The sequence below is a fragment of the Hesperophylax consimilis genome, chromosome 15 (genome assembly GCF_061612785.1).
Source record: "Hesperophylax consimilis isolate HC1 chromosome 15, BYU_Hcon_1.0, whole genome shotgun sequence".
NCBI lineage: Eukaryota > Metazoa > Arthropoda > Insecta > Trichoptera > Limnephilidae > Hesperophylax > Hesperophylax consimilis.
In genome coordinates, this window is record NC_142850.1 from 6,540,622 (window position 1) to 6,555,095 (window position 14,474).

General features: G+C 36.3%; 1 protein-coding gene across 1 annotated transcript in view; it reads right to left on the bottom strand.

Moving 5' to 3' along the window:
* Positions 1-14,474, bottom strand: part of Dhc93AB (Dynein heavy chain at 93AB) — a 111,272-nt gene that overhangs the window by 76,269 nt on the left and 20,529 nt on the right. Inside the window, exons 6-15 of the mRNA XM_089640559.1 lie at positions 11,789-12,019; positions 11,312-11,596; positions 11,045-11,155; positions 9,300-9,454; positions 6,551-6,749; positions 4,053-4,314; positions 2,892-3,040; positions 2,145-2,356; positions 1,062-1,347; positions 629-901 (exon numbers count right to left, since the gene is read on the bottom strand). Coding sequence (XP_089496685.1) covers positions 629-901; positions 1,062-1,347; positions 2,145-2,356; positions 2,892-3,040; positions 4,053-4,314; positions 6,551-6,749; positions 9,300-9,454; positions 11,045-11,155; positions 11,312-11,596; positions 11,789-12,019 — 2,163 coding nt within the window. The remainder of the gene's footprint in view (positions 1-628; positions 902-1,061; positions 1,348-2,144; positions 2,357-2,891; positions 3,041-4,052; positions 4,315-6,550; positions 6,750-9,299; positions 9,455-11,044; positions 11,156-11,311; positions 11,597-11,788; positions 12,020-14,474) is intronic.

Below are 14,474 nucleotides of genomic sequence, written 5' to 3' on the forward strand. Positions count from 1 at the left end.
GCTATATTTTAAATGACTATTAGATATTCAATTTCAATAAGTAGGAAGCCAACACAATCATACCGTGTTCTAAAGAGAATAAAGAACAATACAAGAAATGCTTTTTGGGCGTGTTTCGCGATAAAAATATTTACCCAATCGGGGCCTAAATTTCCAATATAAAAATGTGTTTATGAAATTCAAATGGAATGGAGATCTATTGTGCCAGGCCAATGAAATTGAGACAGAGAGCTGAGCTTCTAGGCTAGATGGAACATTTGTTTACATTCAAATTTGCATGGAAGACACTTCTAGTTTTCTTAAAGTTCTAAACTTCTAAAATATAACCTAATAATAAGGTATATAATTTTAAAAATATTTCAGATATCTATAAAATTATTACAGTTTTGTGCAATGGTTTGACATTAAACTAATGGGAACCATCTAAATGTGCTTACTACAACACATTCACACAATCGAACGATTATTGCATTGCCGGTACCTTCAGATTAACAACAATACTGTAACGTAAATAATAATGTGACAGCATAAACTTAAGATGCTAGCAAAGCGCTTGCCAAAAATTTAAAACTTCGAAGTGGCACTTGGAATTCATCCTAAGTTAAAACACATAGGATAAAAGTAATACCTGGAACCAAGAATTGAAGATCTGAAATGAAGCCATGTTCTCAATCTCCGCAAACAGGTTCTCGTAGCTGTCAATCTGATCTCTGAAGGCGTCCATGTTTGGGGCTTTATGCGGGGGACCTTGGGACTCATCAATGGCTAAGGCGTCCAGCTCATCATTGGTCAGGGACCTCCCATAGTACAAGAACATCTCCATGACACTCTCGCGGTCCTCCAGCCAGAGGTAGGAGTAGTTCTCAAAGGTTCCGCAGAAGTCTTTAGCCTCGTCCACCACCTAAAACATTGAAACAATAATCAAAAATAATAAATAAACAATAATAATAATTTAATTCCAGTCATATGGTTATGGGATTCTGGTACCGGCACACTTCAAAATTCTTCGTGGATTACATTTATACGACATCTGCGTAGATCAGGTAAAAAAAATCAGTAACCTGCTGGACGCCTTGAAGAATTTCTTTACACATTTCTTGCATATCGAAATTTTCTTTGATCTCTTCTTCGTATGTAAGTTTCTTCTTCTTGGATATTCTTCCAATGAGGGAGGCCATTTTGATTATGTCCTCAATCAGCTCTGTCAAGAGGCTGTTGAAACCCTTGGGATCGTCCATTTGCAACGAGGGTACGAACACCATGTCGGGTTCTCGCAATTCTAGTTGAGATTCGAACAGTGGACAGAGGCCATTTTTAGGTTCCATGTTGTCGGTAAGATAGCCCAAACTAAAAATAAAAATATAAGAAATTAAGAGATTCAATTTTCGTGTTTCTTACATAGAAAATTTATTATCGTAATTATTATAGTCTAGCAAATAAATTAAGAAAAAAAAGAGTGCACTGCAATTGTATAAATTGCTTTACAATATTAATCTCAGAGTCCCAACTGCTCCCAACCGCCTGGAGCCAGTGAAACTATCTACCTAGTACCTGACTATTCACTGACCAAACACGGCTAAAGCCATTTCAAATAGCGTTTCGATTCTGAGTGGCGGTCTTAGACCAGGGCGATACTAAGAGTATCTTCCACTCTGGAACACTCCACAAATTTCCTATATATTATTTTAAATGCAGAAATTTGAACATGCAACCTGCAGAATACTAGTCGAGAGCTTTACCCGTTGACCATGGAGGCCAAGATAGTTCGAAGGTAAAAGGATGTTACTTTGAAAAAGCACCATGATCATTTTCATTTTGTAAATAAGTAAACAAATTATTTAACAGAAATTTAAATATAACATCAAATGTACAATTTTGCTTGGACAGTTGAAAGGTCCCCGTTAAACATGATTCTAGATGCGTTTCAGCTTTCTATCAAATTTCAATTAGCTGACAAGCTATAGTTGTCCTCTTCCGCTGATCACAATTTATTCAAAAGCCAAAACGTACTTAGAATCAGCATTTAACGGGAACCTTTCAACTGGCAAAAAATAAAATGGCGCTGAGTGGCCATTTGACTACTGTTTTGGATTTGCATTTGAATATCCGAGAAACAACTGGGCCGTAATATCACTTTGACTAACCTGCATCCAACAGTTTTCAATAAAAAGCCAGAAACAATACTGTCCACAAAGTTGACATAGTTAGACCATTGGGGAGAATCCCTCGCCTCTTGCATTCCAAACAGAGCTACGTTTTCCTCCAACAATGTCTGTATTGTCTCGGATGCCTTTTCAATCTCTGCATACCTTTTGGTTGAACGTTCAGCCCTCTCTTCGATGCAAAGCACCGTGTCCTAATATAATAATAATAATATTTGGATGATTTGTATAGCGCGGTTTTTGTGCAAAATCACCTCAAGGTGATTAATCATGCAACTTGTTAATAATTACATTAAGTTCCATGGGTTTAAACAAAGGTTAGGTTAAAGTGAGGTTAGGTTGATGTGAGCTTAGGATAAATTTAGGTAAGGTTACATAAAGTCAAATTTGTGTAGAATTGGTTAGGATAGCTGGAAGCTTAAGGAAGAATCAATGAGCATTATAATATATAAAGGTACGTATAAACATGCGAGTCGTAATGCCGAACTGAACCACGACATATGGAAAAGGAACAAAGCAACCACAAATGGAGCGAAATTCTTCTTGTGGTTTCTTCGTTCCTTTCTCGTAATTCGTGGCTCGGATGGAGCATTTTTTTCATGTCTGTATGTAGTATAATATTTACTAAGTTTTACATTGGCCATATGATATTTTTTTTATATAAATAAATAACACCATACAAAATTAATTTAATTATTTAGATGATTTCTAGAATTGTTCTTTAAGTACCTTTTTGCCTTCCTTTCGTTCAAACAGGGGAACTTTGCACCAAACTGACATTATGGATCTAATTTCTTTCAGATTGTCTTGACTTTTTTCCATTCTATTCTGCAAATTACCCACTAAGTCATGCATCTTTTGCAAATACTCCCAAAGATCTAAATAAATCATACATAAATAACAAATTAATTTTAAAAGAAAAACAAATAATACTTTTTTTTTGTGAATAACGCACAAGACTCTCACTGGAGACAGTGAGACTATGGAACCCTAATTTAGGGTTTATGTGAGGCTAAATGTAGCGGTTAGGGAGATAGGGAAGAGAAGAGCGGGGAAAGTTCCTGGCTATTTAGATCTGGTCACCAAGCACGGCTAAAGCCATTTCAAGCAACGTGTCGATTCTGAATGGTGGTCTTACACCGGGGCGATACTGTGAGTGTCTTCTACTCAGGAACGTGCCACAAATATACAAAACGTACCTATACTTCTATTATCATTAATGAATTATTAAATGTGAAATATTGTAAATTAATTAAATGAAATTAACTTCCGCACGTGGGATTTGAACTCACAACCTCCAGATTCACAGTTGAGAACCTTACAACTCGACCATGGTGGTCGTCTAGTTCAAATTAACTACAGATTTTATAGAAAAATTCGTTACTATCTTTATACGCCTGAGAATCAGCACACTTTTTCTCTTGAATAACATTGATGAAATAGTATTGTTGGGTAAAAATAGTTGTGATAACTTAGAAGACGCTGTGGGTAGAAATTTTATTTCAATTAAAAACAAAACAAATACATATATATTTTCTATCACACATTGCGAAGGGATTACATGTTACGCGCTCTGTTTCATTTGTTACCGTGCTGCTGGAACGATATGGAGTGCATACTATGTGACCCACTAGGCTGAACCCAACTACGCAGTTTGCGACGTGTGATGGAATTTTTTTTTTGTTTTTGACTTCTACATTTTTACTCTAAATATTCCCAGGCATCGCTGGTTAAAAAAATCCTTCGAGGATGCTGTTACAGCCTGTGTAATCTACCGTGTGTAGTTTCCCCAGAAGAGAAATGATTATTTAAACATATCCTTAATGATATGGTGGCATTAATGAGGTTAAACCAACATGTTTTGTGTCTTATTAAGTTTAAAAAACTTGCTTTCAGAGTTCCAGTTGAGTTTTGTTTGTCCGATTTCAATTTGTTTATCGATCCACTCTATATCATCCTTCACCAGATCAAACTCCACCTTCTGGCTGGCTTTAGTGATCTTATTGTACCACTCCACAGTGCCCTGCAGATTTATCCGATACAATCGGAATGTATCCTCCTTGTTGTAGATCTTCATGGCGTCTTCTGGTATAAGGGGGAGAAGGTCTTCATTCCGCTTCAGGTAGTGGACTTCTCGCAATATTGCCACGAGCTAAAAAGGTATTAAAAAAATACATGTTTCATTTAAAATTACACTGTCAGCTAATGTGACTGTAGCATCCCCAATTAGTATATGTTAACAAACTTTTTGCTAGCAAAAGCAAAGGGTCCCCATTCGAGAAAATGAATATTGTATTGAACAGCTGTCTTTCTATCTTTGAAAATACATGATTAGAATGATTTTTTTTTCCATAGTAATCATCACACCTCAAGTATAAAATTATTGTCCAAAATTAAAGCCTAATTTTGTAATATGACTCCATTAGCTGAAGCTAAAGTCAGTGTTGGGCCATTTAGTGATGTTTTATGTGTAAAAAATCTACATATTTTACTATCACATTGATATAAAATTATCGGACAGCAATGTCTTTCCCGCCATTCAAGTACTTTTTCCGGCGTAAAAGATTACCTTAACTACCCTTCCCGCCGGAAGTGTGTCAAGAGGCCGAAGGTTATATGGAAGGAAAAAGGCTGGGAAAGAGGGAGGTTTGGAAGGACCTGGCTATTCAGATCTGATCACTAAATACGGCTAAAGTCATCTCAAGCAACATTTCGATTCTGAATGGTAGTCTTTTATCAGGGCGATACTGGAAGTATCTAATTCTCTTATCTCATTTTAATAGCATGTATGTGAAAGCCGCGTAGATAAGGTTCAAATATAAAACAAGCTTTAAATTTTAGAGATTGAACTGGTAATACAGGGTTTTCCAATAAGAGGTGTTATTTTGAATAGCCCGCTATTTCGGTAGATGTTACTTTTGATGCTGTCATTTTTTGACATTTGACAAGTAGAAACTACGCTATCAATAAAAATGGAACAATACACGCTTCAACAACGCATTGAAAATATTAAAATTCATTTGAGTGAATCAAATGCAAATCATCTTGAGTGATGAGGCCCATTTCCACCTCGGTGGCTTCGTCAACAAGCAAAATTGTCGCATCTAGGGCTCGGAAAACCCAAGAGTTATTGTTGAAAAGCCTCTCTATCCTCAACGTGTGACTGTTTGGTGCGGTTTATGGTCCGGCGGAGTCATTGGACCTTACTTTTTCGAAAATGAGGCTGGAGCAACAGTTACGGTGAATGGATTGCGCTATCGAGAGATGATTAATGATTTTTTAGGGCCGGAATTGGATGGTATTGATCTGGACAACGTTTACTTTCAACAATACGGCGCTACGTGCCACACAAGCAACGAAACCATTGATCTTTTACGATTGAATATCAAAATAACACCTCTTATTGGAAAACCCTGTACAAACAATATGCAGAGCGAAATTAAACAATCATGTCTATACTACGGCGGTAAGTAAAAACGCAGTGTCTCCCTTGAGACTGTCAACACAAGACCCTGTGTTTCTATTTACCACGGCAGTATAAAGAGTTGTTCCAGACTTCAGCCAGCCGGGTTAAAATTGTCCTGATAAAAGCCAATCTCTGATCGGTAAGTAGAAATGTGTCCTAAAGCAGCACAAACTTTCAAATGTCGAAGTCCGGCATTATTAAATTTGCACAGTTTTCTGTATGGACAATAAGTAATGATAGATAAATGCATTTTCATTTTGACATGTCATTTCCATCATGAGCTAAGGAGCTTTCAAATATTATCGAGCAATAAAGTTATTAATTTTTACACTAGTAGATCTCGCATCCAAAAAGTATGTTTCTAATTTTCTCTTATTTAATAAATCAAAACCTAAATCATAAGATTTGTAAGTAGGTACTTAAATACCTACCTATTTAATTATAAACCATATATTTTATGCAACATATTTTAATTTCAAATAGGGAATTAAACAATTTTGGAAAAAAAATGTTACTACATCGATGAATTCTTTTTTCAAACTTTCGTCAAACAGGTAGGTACCGTAATACTGAAAAAATGCGAATAAGAGAGTCGAAATAAACACAATGATTTCACATCTGCAAAAAATTAATCTTTATTGGACCATTAACCTTTGGAACACCAGACCCGTTCTGAGGGGCTAGATACGTGAAATCAAAAATGAACTCAGTGTTTGAAGCGTAAGCGATTCTGTTAATCGGTTTGTTAGCGGGAAAGAATTCTTGTCGCTGGTGCACAAACGGATTTCCAGAGGTTAAAGCGGCCAACCGGAAACAGAATGTACAAAAAAATTTGCAGACAGACAAAATGCAAAACGGTCGAGTTAGAACAACACTTCACTACGTTCGGTCGAAAATAATACAGTAAGGGTTAGGTACATACTTGAGGGTCAAAATTCAGCATCAGTTCAGGACCACCATCTGCTTTTCTAGTCAGCAGACACTTTTTGAGGTTTTTCTCAATGATAGCGGGAACCCCCAAAGCCCAATCTCCAAAGTACAGGTTGCAAAATGTGTTCATCTCCTTTATCAGGTATTCATACTTTTCAAATATGAGCACTGCTTCAGAACATTCGGTTATACTGAAATATACAAAATGTCTAATATTATATATGAAACACTGTATGAAAATGACTTTTTTATTTTTTTTTTTTTTTATTGTACAATAGAACATTCATTCCAGTTACAGTACAATTTTACATCATATCAGCATTTAGGTAAGTGACTCTTCAATAATTGTTTTAGGTTATTTAGAGAACAGTCACTTACATCCAAATTCTTTGCTAGTTCGTTCAACAGCACCACTCCCCTCGTCATGCTATGCTTTGCCAGGACGTCAGTTTTGCCTTTTGGTACACTGAATAAGTCATGGTATCGACTTCGGCTGTAGTGGTCTGGTACATATAAATCATAGCATCCCAAGAGGAATGGGCTATCAATAAAATTGTTCCAAATTTTGAAAGACATAATGGCTAGACTTGCTTTCCGCCTAGTTTCCAGACTCACAGAATTAGTTTCCTCAAGTAAGTCGATATGGTGCATTTACCTAGGATAGGTTCCATGCGTCCGCATATAGACATACCTGAGGAATTTCTTCTGGATTTGCTCTATCATATCAATGTACTTCTGGTGGTACGGTGCCCAAACATCGCTTGCATACTCCAGCTTAACCTGTTGTAAACAAGTTAGGTTGCCAGCAGTCGTGCCCTGAATGCGGACATCACGACAGTTGTCTTGCGAACATGTATAAATTAAAAAGTGCCGCCTACAGGAACACTAGTCATCAGCGACCAATTAATCAATGGTTAGTCAATTAGTTTTACCCAAAAGATAAAACATATCAAATAATCTCATATAATATTATTACAGTATCGTGGTGGGTCAATGGTGCGATATTACTCAGGCCTAACCAATACTCCTATACTATAGTCCTGACAGTGAGAGCTCCGTTGTAATCTCCATATCTGTTACAAGCGTCATATATCAGAAAGAGGGAGAGGTTACAATACAGCTATCAGCAACAGTGGCACACCTAGGAGACGACTAACTTCACGTCAAAAATGCCACTTCATTCTTTTTGGTTTTTTTTTAAATTTAAAAAGTAATATAAAAAATAATTGTTGTTCAATGCCACCGTTTTTGCCGAAAAACAACACTGCTGGTTGCGCCAATGCGCAATAGACATTAATTTATACATACATCTAATGCACACATACACACATACCTGCGACCACTGTACTGAGATAGTATTATTGTCCTTTGTCCTACCTTCCTTTCCATTCCTGCTAATGTTTGTGCCCTTTGGTAATCAGTATGTTGCAATAACCCGAACCGCTCACAATAAAACCGCATCCGCGCGAGATCTCATCTCCCTTACCTCTAAGACATTATCATTCGCGCCGATATTGTGCAAGCCGCTTCGTGTTAAGTGACATTGTTGTGAGGAGAAAAGACGGGAAGAAACGAGTGCCCTTTCCTAATGGTGAGTCCTTTTTCCATACAACAAATATTGTCTTATGTGCAGTGGTCATTGCTCAAACATCCAAGGTCCTTCGACAAGCATTTCTTATACTATCATAAAAACAACTTCACAACTTCTTATACACCACAAAAATTACACAGATTTGCTAAAAAATAAGGCTAATTATTTACACGGAAAGGGCACTCTATGCAAACATTTGGAAAGATAGAAACAATCTTGACCAATAAGAGAGTTGCATTAAAATATGTAAGTGCCAAAGGAGACCACAGCCTGGTTTGGAAAACAAGATTCTCGGTATGTCTTTTGCTCTAGCGACAGAGTTAAAAAATAATTATATACTTATGCTCATAGATCTTGTAATAATGTGTCAAATATAAGCAGAGATTATTATTTCAAATAAATCCATGCAAAATGGGTATTTTCCATTTTGCATTTTAAATGCTTTTTTCAATGCATTTTCCATTTTTAATGCTTTTTTGCAAAATTCTTCCTACTTTCTCCACTCATCTTTTTTTCATAAGCCCCAAATATCGGTTGGTCCTCAACCTCGCTATGAGAGATAATTTACATTTGTCAAGTTGCTCCCTGGTAGGAGCCCTGGCAATTGAGTGATACCATTACAAAAAATACTGATTCAAATAGGTACTGAACATGGGGCCATGACGCTGTAATATTAAATGTTAGATAGCAGTTTCTATGTTTTTATATTGGCAACATTAGTCCCGCGCAAATTTTTTGTGGTTTCATAATCTGTAGTCGTGGTGTTTTTAGATTTACCTTCATGTAATATGTTTGTTCTACATTGATGTCCATTATTAAATGACAAAATTGTTAAAAAATTCTATAATTATTTTAATTGTTTGACCTGAGAAACCATTTTGCATTTTCAATGCATTTTGAAAATAGGTATTTTGCATTTTGCATTTGAAATGCTTTTCTAAAACCCATTTTGCATTTTGCATTTTCAAATGGAAAAGTTTTGACCCATTTCCATTTTGCATTTCAAATGGTTTTGGGTACCCATTTTGCACATCTCTAAATATAAGTCATTTGATACACAAGATTTGAACAAATTTAGACCTGTTGTGTACATAAAATTATTACATATTTCACAAAGGATAAAAATACAATGAAATCAGTGGGAACATACGGATGTTGCAAAGCCCTGAAGCTGTTGATGGGAGCTGAAGCTCTTCTTCTAACTGAATCCACAAACAGAAGACCACCAGCTGTTGGAGGCATGTAGAGGTCCACTTCTATATGGCCAAATCTTTCTAGCCTTCCCACTTGCTCATCGAAGATCATCTAAATATGTACATATAAATTATTGATTAAGTGAATCAAATGCTTGAGTCAGATCATGTCAAGAGTCTGCTGAAGATATAAGAATGTGAATGAAACAAGAAGTATGTATCAAGACAGGGGTTCTGTCATTTCTGCCTAATATGTAATAAAATAGTAATTCTATAAATCCCGCTGTTCCGTCACGCCGTTTGCTTTTGACAGGCCGTGTGCTAACACATAGTATGGTCAGAATTTGAACTGTGTAGTTTAAATTCACACACGTCAGCTATAACCATGGAGTGCCGTGAGCTACACAATCGCACAAAAACATTTGTCCTGTCAAAACCAATGTGTACACGATCGCCGGTTATTTGTCAGAATAATCCCTTAATACGTATTTTATCACAACCAATTCAAAATAACGAGTGCTACCGTACAAAGATCACCGTTCCAGTGCTGACAGAAGATCTCGAGATGCAGATTTCATTCGCCACCCGGTAAGTTGATTGTGAATTAACCTTACGAATTGTGTTTTCGCATTCGCCTGTCATAAGCCATAGGCTTCATTCATGCTTTATCTGTGTGGAATAGCCCTTTAAAGTACGGCTATCCCAACCCTTGTTCGTTCCTCGAACACCCGCATCCAAAACAACATGTTTCTAATTTCCTCTTATTTAATAAATCAAAACCAAAAATTCCTCTGAAATCATAAGATATGTAAGTAGGCACTTAAATACCTACCTACTTAATTATAAACTTTTTATTTTTTGTAACATTTTTTAAAATTCAAATAAGGAATTTTATAATAATTTGTTAAAAGAAAAGTCATGAAAAATGATAAATCTTTTTTCAAACTTTCTCCAGGCAGGTAGGTAACATAATATTGAAAAAATGCTAATAAGAAAGTCCAAATAAACACAACGATTTGACAATTGATAAAGAATCTTTTCTGAATCATTAATTAATAAATTTTCCATCTTGCATTGTGGAGTGTCTTGTTTCCAATTTATTTTGTTTTGACATTGTTTTTGTTTAAGAGGTTGTGTTTTATTATGTCTTCTATTTTCTTTTTGATTTTGTTTTTTGATTTTACTTTGATTTTGTTTTTTTTTTGATTTTGTTGTGTTCTTTGTAAAAAAATAAGAAAATAACATGTAAAAGCCCAGCCGGGCGTGAATTTATAAATAAATAAATTAATTAATTAAACGGTCACCATCTTGAAACAGAAACAGAGGTCAAGTTAAAAGAGGACTTTACAGCTCAGTCAATTATATGTAAACGACTACAATCACCGCTCATATTGGCTTCATGAGAACGGCCCGTTTCTTCGACTCGTTTTTATGTAAGACGAATGTGTCAACGAGTTATCGACAACTGTTTTTCCTCCTTCATATAATCTAGACCTCTTCAAGATCCGAATTGATAGGTCCCTCCCTACAGCCCCTACCTTAACCAGCCTCACAACGCTACCCAACAGGGTGGCGATATAGCTCCCCTACCTTTACATTGTAGTCAGGGGTGCTCTTGTGAGGTGTCACATAAAAATAAAAAAAAGCATTTTGTAATATGATGGCGTTGGACATAAAGTAATTAGAAGTTAATATTACACACCTGACAAACATCAATCTCGTCTTCAAGCATCACAAGAATATCCGTGTACTTTGCAGTGAATTCACTATTGATCAATGGCCTATCAAGAACTGATCCAACAATATCAATTAGCTGCAAAATAAAAGCAATGTATTTTTAAAGAAATTTAGAATATATTTATTTTTGGTCAGATATACAAAAGCATAGTCACTTTTATTTGTTTGTAGAAAAATTCAGCAACTAAAAAAAAGAAAAGAAAATAATAAACAAAGTGTTCAGTAGAGTTACCTTAAAAATAGACTCCAAATTATCACAATTATCGAAAGATTCACACAGAATAGTGGCCAGCTTCGTGTCAAGGATGATAATCTCATCCTGAAAGCCTTGGAAGTCCCCCATGAAGGTGTCATCGTCAGGATCCAGTACATCGTAGGTCTTGGAGGCAAAAGCTGTGAACAGCAAACTGAACTCTTGGGAGACTCCGGCTATCCTGGCACTCAGAACACGACCCTTGATTCCTCCGATCTCTATCTTTTCTAATTTGGTGAACTCGAGGACCGTGTGAAAAAATAACTGAAATTAAAAAAGTATTATTGTGTTTAATTTTTGGGTTATTATCCCATGTTGCACTTTCTCCCTCTTTAGCCAACTTTTCGGATGTGAGGCAAATTGATATACTGGTGTAATTTGCTGGTGGTTATTTTTTAAATACAATAATTTTATGTAAAGGCGTGTCAAGTAGTAAATATTGAAATTCTCACTTACTTGAATAGTACTTAATCTATCCAAAAACTTGTTCAATCTTTCAAAAACAGAGTTTGGATGAAATGTCCATAGTACAGGTTCTCTCTCCTTGAAATACGAGGCAAGGTTTTCCTTGTGGGAATCGAACACTGAACGAAATTTCTTCAAGATTGTCAGTGTCAGATTAATTCTCTGTTTGGCCTCATCAATGTCACTGTGGAAGAGGGTTGTGGGGTCCAGAAATCTCTTTCCCTAAATAGAAACAAATAAATCAAACTGAAAATCAATTGAATTTGGACAATTAGGAAAATAAATCTTATGTCCTATCTTAGGTACCACTTGAATCCCATTCTAAATACAGGCTTTCTATGTACATCCATTGAATCCCATTCTAAATAAGGCTTTCTATGTACACCCATTGAATCCCATTCTAAATACAGGCTTTCTATGTACATCCATTGAATCCCATTCTAAATAAGGCTTTCTATGTACACCCATTGAATCCCATTCTAAATACAGGCTTTCTATGTACATCCATTGAATCCCATTCTAAATAAGGCTTTCTATGTACACCCATTGAATCCCATTCTAAATACAGGCTTTCTATATACACCCATTGAATCCCGTTCTAAATACAGGCTTTCTAAGTACACCCATTGAATCCCATTCTAAATACATGCTTTCTAAGTACACCCATTGAATCCCATTCTAAATACAGGCTTTCTACGTACACCCATTGAATCCCATTCTAAATACAGGCTTTCTACGTACACCCTTTACCACGGGGGAAGGAAGGGAGAGGAGGTGGTTATACGAACAGTTCCTGCAAGACTTTTGTCGCTAACTTCGGGGATAGAAGCCTGGGGTGCAGGGGGTGAGGGTTTCAAGTTGACACGCCAATTCATCACGGCACAAATACCAAGTGTTATTCGATTTAGCAATAGATGGCGCTAATTAAAACATGAAAATAATTTAAACATTGAATAAAACTGATTGTGAAGAGAATAGATAATAAAATGCATTTTTTAATGTTTATTTGATTAATTTATGTAATTAAGGCAAAAAGGCATCTAGCGGAATTAAATGAAATAAACATCACATACCGACCCTTTGGGATAACAATGTTACATCTGACCAGCCAAAGCTATGAGATTGTGACCTCTAAAGTAACTATATTCATAGCCCATTATCGCATAACATTGCTTTACAAAGGAGTCTGCTATGGCAAAACGTGTCGAAAACACGTGGTAGAAACACAAGCAATTTATTATAAAAAATAACAATAAAAATATTTTCACTTGAAAAGTAATGACATCCCTAGTTTTTAACTTTCTTCCTTATGATTTTTTCGAAATTTCATACTGCATTTCATCATTAGCAGAGGTTCCGAAACTTTTTTGCCCCGTAGACCACTTGCCAAAAAAAGTTTTTCCGTGGACCCATTGCCTGCCGAATATTGAATTTTCCTAAAACTATTAACGTCCCATGTGATAAACATTTATTTTTTTGGTAAAAAGATTCCCTTCCCTTGCCTGTCCAACAACCGGGTGGCGGTATAGTTGCTCTGTCTTTACATTGTGCAGACAGGGCGCCCTTATGAGGTATTACACCAAATGAAAATGAAGCAGGATAAGCAACGGGAATTTCTTTCTGTAGCTGGCCCTACAGAATTGCCTTTTAAGTTATTTGTCAGTGCTTATTCTGGTCAGTTCTTCTTGTCACATGATATCCGACTCTTCAACGTTCCATTTCGATAGTCAAAATGTCCTCAAACTTAGTTTGGAAGTCTGTGTGAAGTGCATATAAATGTTGAACGTCATTATTACCCTGGACGTTTTTCAAAAACAAGTTGGGGAACTAGGAAAATTCGCGGCTTCCAATGTGCAATGTTTTGCTTGAAAATATAAATTCTGACGAGAAAAGGAACGTAGACTCTATTTATATACCTCAATTAACAACTTTAGGAAATATAAAAATACAAATATCAAATAAGTAATTTCTCAGTCTATTATATTTGTGTTATGTCTATTGAGTCATTTACGGAACTCCTAAATGTTGACTTGAGGTAAATGGGGGTCCGCTAGTATGTACCCCCATTTGAATCTGTTGGACCCCAAACTTTTTTCTCGCTGACATAGACCTCCAGCAAGCCGATATCAACCCCTGGGGGTCCATATAGACCACTTTGGGAACCTCTGATTTAAAGGTAACAATAGCACTTTATAGCTTGTGAAGGAACGTCTGCCCACGCCGAGCGGTGAAATCATACTGGCCTAGTATGCCGTGCCTAATTATGCCCAGTTGAGTTTGTTTGATCTAATGTGCCCAGTTGCCCAAGTGCCATCTCCTCTCCCTTCTTTTATCCATGCCCTTTACCAATCTCTTATTTTTGTGCAGCTTCCCACATCACAACTTAATGGCCACAGATGCTAATTATTTCTGAATTTGCTGTCTTGCCTGAAATCAGTTGTCGATTTAAATAAATTTTGTGATTAAAACAAAGTATATGTATCAAAAGAACTATTAATAGCACATTGTCACCTCAGGAGACACATGCAAAAACTGTTGGGAGTGAAAACGCCAATAGCTGTAGGAAATGTAAAGAAGAAACGAAACACAAATTTATCTGTGGACAGCGTTCCATATTGATAGAAAGATGGCTCAGATAACTAGGAAGACAAGTCGTGGAACCAAGAAACCTAGCCGA